We start from the raw sequence: 8463 nt of genomic DNA on the forward strand, positions 1-8463 counted from the left end.
AATAAGACAAACCATAAATCTCAACGAATGTCACACTATTGGCGTCACATCCTGACCTGCACGCACTTTCATCAATATTTATATCGCGTCACACCAGTCAAGAAATAATCCCCGACCAGTTCTCCGGGAGTGATACACCAAAGACCGTGGTATATACGGTCGTGTCTGTTGGAAAGTGGGTTTGTAGTGGGAATAGCTTATGTAGCGGGTTTCTTTTTCTCTCTTTCGACCAAGCGTAAAAATAATCATATGTTAGACACCAAATACCCATAGCTTTGAAATGTCATTAAACATATATGCTTTAAAGTTTGTTTTGTTAACGACACCGCTAGAGCTCACTGAGTTATTAGTCATCGGCTATTGGATGTGAAACATTAGGTTATTTTGGAATACAGTCTTAGAGAGGAAACCCGCTAAATGTTTCAAAGGATCTTTTATTTGAACCATCACACAGACAGGATAACACATACTACGGCCTTTGATATACCACTGTCGGTGCACGAGAAATAGCCCAATGTGCCCACCGACGGGGATCGATCCAGATATGCCTTCGACCTAACTGTTTTGTATATACTGAACAACAAAAGAAACATGAATGTTAATTTAATTTTCTTTAATTTATTTTAAATTATTAGTTTTTGTGTCTATTAAAATTATCATTGTTAGGCCAAGTTTTACAATCTATTTGAGGAATTAATTTTATCAATAAAACATATACACATTAAAACTCTATCGAATTAATTTTATCAATAAAACATATCATATACATTAAAGGGACATTCCTAAGTTTGCTGCATTATAAGATGTTTCCGACTAATAAAATATTTTTACGATTAAACTTACATATTAAATATATTTTCTTGTTTAGAATATCAGTGTCTGTATATTCAGTGCGTTTCTGGTCGTCTTAATATTCGTAAGAAGCCCAAACTGGATTTTGTCTTAAAATAATTTCGTACGTACGAAAAAAAGAAAAAAAAAAAGGGAAATAAAATGAAAATTAACCTAGTACAAATATTAGAACGATCAAAAACACGCTTAATATACAGCCAATAAAATTCGAAACAAGAAAATATTATATTTAATATGTAAGTTTAATCGTAGAAACATTTTATCAGTCGATAACATCTTAAAAATTGCAGCAAACTCAGGAATGTCCCTTTAAACAATTCGCTTTCCGTTTGTTATTTAGTATAGGTGAGACACAAAAATATCCAAGGTTTTCTTTAGGTAGCCGTACATCAAACAATATCTCAAAAGGTCAAAGTTCGAGGTGCACCCAACGTTTCATCCCACAGTTCAGACTACCAATCCTGCAATTGGTAATAAAACTTAAGAACAAAGATAGAAAAAAAAAACCCACAACAAACGCATACATTTACTGCGGAATATCTTTTTATCCGTCGCGTTTCCATGACATTTAGGAGGGATATGGTATGCTAACCTTTGACTAACACCTGGTATCATAAATGTTGACTATGATTGATTGAAATAATTTGTTTATTCACCGTTGGTTATGGAACATCCTGAAGAAATACTAAGGCGGGTGTTTTAAACATGTATTATTAATAATATCATATGCACATTTTGTTTCACTTAAAGGGACATTCCTTAGTTTGCTACATTGTAAGATGTTTCCGAAAACTAAAATATTTCTACGATTAAACTTATATAATAAATATATTTTCTTATTTAGAATATCAGTGTCTGTATATTCAATGTGTTTCAGGTCGTCTTAATATTTGTAAGAAGCCCAAACTGGATTTTGTCTTCAAATAATTTTGTACATACGAAAAAAATATATTTTAGGCAATAAAATGAAATTTAACTTAGTACAAATATTAGAACGATCAGAAACACGTTTAATATACAGACACTAATATTTTATGCAGTAAAATATATTTAATATGTAATTACAATCGTTAAAAAGTCTCGTTAGTCGATAACATCATAAAAAATTGCAGCAATTTCAAGAATGTCCCCTTAAGAGCATGTATGTAATAGGAGTTTGAAACCCTGGTATCACCACGTTTGATTTGTACTCGAGATCAGTTTATTGTTGGCTCGTACAGAACTACCAGACATTTTATTTGTTACCAGCGCGATCTTTACAACATATCTAAACATAACATTAGATTTTCTTTGAACTATAATAACATTTGTTTTTCAACTTCGCAGGTTGGCGTAAAGTATGCAGTGTATACATTGTTTTTGAAATAAGAACTAATTTACACAGAACGGTCACGGTTTGTATAACATTGTTCTAATTTTGAAACATATTAACAATGCAAGCAGAACACACAGACATTATTTATTTTGTCCTCTGTAGTGATGTCATTTTCTTCATTTTGTTACATTCAGTCTTTAGTGGCGTCATCCATTCACTATTGAGCAAATCGTATAGTATCGGGACGGTTATAATTTATAGCCTTGTAAACAATATTTGGCTAGTACTGGCAGTGCCGAGAATCAGACGATTTCGTGAGAATTTCGTGGCTCCAACTGAGAATGTTTTTCTCACTCCTTGTTGTCTTATCTCACAGTACATCTCCCATGAACAGCAACCATAACCAACCGACTGATCCAAGAAACAGATTCCCTGTCAAAGAGAACAAACAATTGTTATAAACATTTTATATTATGTAATATACACACTGATTCAAGAAACAGATTCCCTGTCAAAGAGAACAAACAATTGTTATAAACATTTTATACTATGTAATATACACACTGATTCTAGAAACAGATTCCCTGTCAAAGAGAACAAACAATTGTTATAAACATTTTATATTATGTAATATACACACTGATTCTAGAAAAAAGATTCCCAGTCAGAGAGAACAAACAATTATTTATAACATTTCATGTTATGTAATATACACACAAAGATCCTAGAAACAGATTCCCTGTCAAAGAAAACAAACAATTATTATAAACTTTTCATGTTATGTAATATACACACTGATTCTAGAAACAGATTCCCTGTCAAAGAGAACAAACAATTGTTATAAACATTTTTTATTATATAATATACAAACTGATTCTAGAAACAGATTCCCTGTCAAAGAGAACAAACAATTGTTATAAACATTTTATACTATGTAATATACACACTGATTCTAGAAACAGATTCCCTGTCAAAGAGAACAAACAATTGTTATAAACATTTTATATTATGTAATATACACACTGATTCTAGAAAAAAGATTCCCAGTCAGAGAGAACAAACAATTATTTATAACATTTCATGTTATGTAATATACACACAAAGATCCTAGAAACAGATTCCCTGTCAAAGAAAACAAACAATTATTATAAACTTTTCATGTTATGTAATATACACATTGATCCTAGAAAGAGATTTCCAGTCAGAGAGAACAAACAATTATTTATAAACATTTCATTTTATGTAAAATATACATTGATCCTAAAAACAGATTCCCTGTCAAAGAAAACAAATAATTGTGATAAACATGTCGTGTAATATACACACTGATCCTAGCAACTGATGCCCTATTAAAGAACAGATTACTGTGATAAAAGAAAACAAGACCTAACGGTATACTATTGTTAAAAAATAAGACGTAAACTTATAACAGTGATCGGCGTTTCTGCAACAACAAAATGTACACATCTGGCTAAATTAAAGGGACATTCCCGAGTTTGCTGCATTGTAAGATGTTTCCGACTAATAAAATATTTCTACGATTAAACTTACATATTAAATATATTTTCTTGTTTAGAATATCAGTGTCTGTAGATTCAATGTGTTTATCGTCGTTTTAATATTTGTAGGAAGCCCAAACCGGATTTTGTCTTCAAATAATTTCGTACGTACGAAAAAATACATTTTAGGAAATAAAATGAACTTTACGCTAGTACAAATATTAGATCAATCAGAAACACGTTTAATATACAGCCACTAATATATTATACAGAAAAATATATTTGATATGTAATTACAATCATCAAAAAGTCTCTGTTAGTCGATAACATCTTAAAAACTTCAGCAAACTCAGGAATGTCCCTTTAATACAACTTTAGGATTATCACAGGACATTAATACAACTTTAGTATTATCACAAGACATTAGCCTATAACACTTTTATTGTGAATTTTATTTATATCACATCGTCGTGGCAGGCCATCGGTCTACAGGCTGGTAGGTACAGGGTTCGGATCCCAGTCGAGGCATGGGATTTTTAATCCAGATACCGACTCCAAACCCTGAGTGAGTGCTCCGCAAGGCTCAATGGGTAGGTGTAAACCACTTGCACCGACCAGTGATCCATAACTGGTTCAACAAAGGCCATGGTTTGTGCTGTCCTGCCTGTGGGAAGCGCAAATAAAAGATCCCTTGCTGCCAATCGGAAGAGTAGCCCATGTAGTGGCGACAGCGGGTTTCCTCTCAAAATCTGTGTGGTCCTTAACCATATGTCTGACGCCATATAACCGTAAATAAAATGTGTTGAGTGCGTCGTTAAATAAAACACGTCTTTCTTTCTTTCTTTCTTTCTTTATATCGCATAAACAAAACACATCGATGAGTGTCTTTTACATATTTAATATATGCACAGTGATAACATGTGATTATTGACAATTTAATTAGAAGTGAACCATTTAGGCAGACCTGGTTTTGGCTTCATTATTAATTAATCAGTATGAAATATGTAGCACATGCATCAGTAATGAAAATTTACTGTGATTATATAACATGTTGCTAAAAAATGTCAACATGTGGGGGTGGGGGATGTAGGCTGTGGATGGTACATTAATAAATGCATTCTCTGCAGAGTTGCTGCCCCTACTTCGTTTTCGATGTCTATGTCTGACTGTCGGTACGCTAAAATGCAGCTGAAAAGGTTAAATATTTTACATACCTTTTTTCTTGCATTGTCGGCCAATCCTGTGTCTGTGCAAATAGTAACCAGGGTAACAATTGCAGTTGTATCCTCCTTGGTAGTTATAACAAAATCCATCGCGACACGCAGACTCGTCCATGCATTCGTTGATGTCTAAAATAATGTATTCTTTTATATTAAAATATATGAAGTAATTGGTTGATCCTAATTATTGGAGAAGAAAAAGAGAAACTATCTTGAATTATCACGAAACAAAGCAGAGACAACTATTACTGTTGTTATTGATATTGCTGGTTCTACTATTACACTTAGTATTATCGTTAATACTTTCATAATTGTTAAACAAGAATAACAAATTCATCAAATATAAATCTATATTAATAAATTTTGAAGTATTAATTATCACCTGATGACAATTATTTCTGGTTACATACCCTCCACCCACCCACCCAAAAAACAAAACAAAAAAACAAACAAACAAACAAACAAATAAACAACAAAACAACACCCAACAACAACACCAACTACAAACGACAACAACACATAAATCACATACCTACACAGGCCCATGCGATGTACTTATAGCCTGGGTTACACTGACAGACAGACACACCACCGCGAAGGACACACCGACCATTGATACACGTACTATCCAAGCTACAGCTAGATATGCCATATTTATCTGTGAGATATAAACAGACACAATAAATAAATAAACTAAGTAAGTAAGTACGTATTTAAGTAAGTAAGTAAATAAAATAGTTCGATGCATACCTAACAGGGCCGTAGCTAGGATATTTAGTTGGGGGGGGGGGGGGGGACTAAGTAGTTAATAGTCTAAAACTCCTTAAACGGTTAAGAAAAGAATTTTCTTTAAGTTTCTATATTTTTTTCCGGATTTCCCCCCCCCCCCCTCCCCGCTAGCACTGGCTCTGCTTAAGTGAGTACAATAATTCAATGCATAAACTATACTGTTTGTGGGGATTTTGTTTGGTGCTATATTATTGATGGTGAACGATAATTATGTCATTTAACAAATTGTAATAAAAATTGTACAAAACAAACACTTCATATATTATTTATTCAAGACTATAAGCACTGCACAGTGGAACTACCTTGATGACTTTTAATGACGATACAGTATAAAGACTAATACTTATGTACGACTGGCATATGAAAGGCCTGGCGACTATTGTCCTGTCTATGAGAAAGTATATAAAATCTGAACGACACAACCGTTATCCGTTATCACAACCGTATCCCTGCACAATGCAGAGTCAAATGGGCATTTGTAAAAATATTGGTCGATTCCGTGAATCTCAAGAATCTATAAGAGGACAGCCACTCTCGAGGAGATTCTATATTGGCGAATACACCCTTTTGACTACCACAAAGAGGACTGTCACTCACAGAGTAGTTCACTAAATCAAAACTATTTTATCGGTAGCAGTAGACCATGCGGCAACATTCATTTCATTTCCACTTATTTTTCGTGCTTATATCCAATTGAGGTTCAATCACGCTGTCCTGGGCACACACCTCAGCTATCTGGGCTGTCTGTCCGGGACAGCGGGTTAGCTGTTAATTGTTAGTGGTTAGTGAGAGAGAAGAAGGTGTAGTGGTCTTACACCTACCCACTGAGTCGTTAAAACTCGTTCTGGTGGGAGCCGGTGCCGGGCCGTCAACCCTGTACCTACCAGCCTTATGTACAGTGGCTTAACCGCGGCACCACTGAGGACCGTTATGCGGCAGAAGCGATTTACCTATCTTTATCTCTATCGACCAAGTGTTGAAATAAACATATACTACAATCTAACCGCTGTAGTTTAAAATGTGCCGAAAAACGTCCCTATCTTCCTGTGTAAAAGACTCACGTGGTACACAAATATTGGTTGTGGTGGATAGCTGAAATCCTGCATAACACCTGCATTTGAAGAGACCTGACATCACCTGTTGACAGACTCCATTAACACACCCCGTGTGTTGACACTGGGACCTCAGAGATCCACCTTGTGAGGGCATCACGTTCTCGATTGGTGATTTCGCCACTCTGGGTTTCGCAGACCTCGCGAAGTTGTATTTCTTTAACATAGCTAGCAAATTGTGACGAAAAGTAGGTAACTTGTCAACAGAAACTCTCTGTCCTGCAGATCCTCGTTCAGTAGGAGAAGATTCGATTCTGTAGTCAGGGACTTGGGGACTTAGTGATATTTTGGTTTTGGAGATTTTGTGGCGCAGTATGGGGATTTCCGAACGTAACATTGGTGTCTTTGGGATTTCTGTACGTAATACATTCATTTTGGAGACTTCCTTGCGTGATATAGGAATTTCTGAGCGTAATATGTCTGTCTTTGGGATTTCTTTGTGTGACACCTTCATTTTTGGAATTTCTTTGTTTGATATGCTTGTTGAGGGAATGTCCTTGCCTGACACATATATAACCGGCGTTGTAGGCGTTATAGCTGTAACATCGATGCTCAGTAGTTTAGTATTTGTCACGGGATTGTTTGCTGGTACAGTAGTTTGTAAACTAATCATGACAGTATTTCTTGGTTCTGTAGTGGAGAACAATGTTGACTGAGTGCTAGAAATAGTCCTGCCGGTTGTAATAACAGTCTCCCAAACGTGCTTACGTATCCAAGGAAAGGTTCTAGATGACACGACAGTAGCTGGGTGTCTGTTTGCTAAAGGCCTGTCAGGTTTAACAGAAGGAGTCTTTGGCACAGAATCAAAGCCTGGATTCCTTGGGTTAGACTTTGATGTCAGGATCTTGCTGGCGTTGTGTAGAGATTGCAGGGCGTGGTTTTCGAATATATCGCTGGACAACACAGACTGGAGCGGTAACGAAGTTGATGTTGAAGGAACAAATGCATATTTGTGTTGTAACTCGAGTGGTGATGGAGCGGATGCTGAAGGGATAGCTACATCTGTATGTACTGCCTGTGACATAATAGTTGGTATTGAACGAGTAGATACATCGGCATTCATTGACTGGAAGAGTAAAGAAGTTGATACAGATGTAGAACGAGTAAATACATTTGTATTACTATTTTCTAACTTCGATTTAACAGTTGATGTTGGAAGAGCAGACATATTGGAATTTGCTGATTCAAGTGGTGACAAAGTCGATGGTGCGTCTGTGGTTGTGACAGTAGGAGGTGGTATAGTTGTTGCTGAAGTAGAAAATAAAGAGTATACAACAAACATATTCTGGCAGTAGGCGGGTATTGTTTCCAGACGTGCATTATTAAAATGTTACTTTGTGATGTGTACATTGTTTTTAAATCGAATAGAAACATCTGAAAATAATATTACATATATACATCATCTTTGACATCTCTTATAATTTTGTCGATAAAACAAGAACAATATTAAATCGATCATCATTTCTGTTTAATTACGTAATATGTTTTAGTTTGTTTTGTTTAACGACACCACTTGGATCATCGGCTATTGGATGTCAAACATTTAGTAATTGCGACATATAGTTTTAGAGAGAAAACCCACTACATTTTTCCATTAGTAGCAAGGGATCTTTTATAAGCATCATCCCATAGACAGGATAACACATACCATAGCATTTGACATACCAGTCGTGGTG

General features: G+C 35.2%; 1 protein-coding gene across 1 annotated transcript; it reads right to left on the minus strand.

Annotated features, from left to right (window-relative positions):
* Positions 1 to 2337: 2337 nt before the first annotated feature.
* On the minus strand, positions 2338 to 7977 carry LOC121380472. Its single transcript, XM_041509292.1, has 4 exons — positions 6737 to 7977; positions 5419 to 5544; positions 4881 to 5015; positions 2338 to 2599 (listed from the first exon to the last, which is right to left on the minus strand). The coding sequence occupies exons 1-4, from the start codon at positions 7953 to 7955 to the stop codon at positions 2538 to 2540; spliced, it is 1542 nt and encodes a 513-aa protein (XP_041365226.1). The 5' UTR covers positions 7956 to 7977; the 3' UTR covers positions 2338 to 2537.
* Positions 7978 to 8463: the final 486 nt, after the last annotated feature.

The sequence above is a fragment of the Gigantopelta aegis genome, chromosome 9 (genome assembly GCF_016097555.1).
Source record: "Gigantopelta aegis isolate Gae_Host chromosome 9, Gae_host_genome, whole genome shotgun sequence".
Lineage (NCBI taxonomy): Eukaryota > Metazoa > Mollusca > Gastropoda > Neomphalida > Peltospiridae > Gigantopelta > Gigantopelta aegis.

Excerpts from the sequence above, each read along its gene's own strand:
- LOC121380472 (XM_041509292.1), bottom strand. The coding sequence starts at position 7,955 with ATGTCTGCTCTTCCAACATCAACTGTTAAATCGAAGTTAGAAAATAGT. Across the intron at positions 5,545-6,736 it reads AACCAATATTTGTGTACCAC|ATAAATATGGCATATCTAGC; the intron begins GTGAGTCTTTTA and ends TATATCTCACAG. Across the intron at positions 5,016-5,418 it reads CATCGCATGGGCCTGTGTAG|ACATCAACGAATGCATGGAC; the intron begins GTATGTGATTTA and ends ACATTATTTTAG.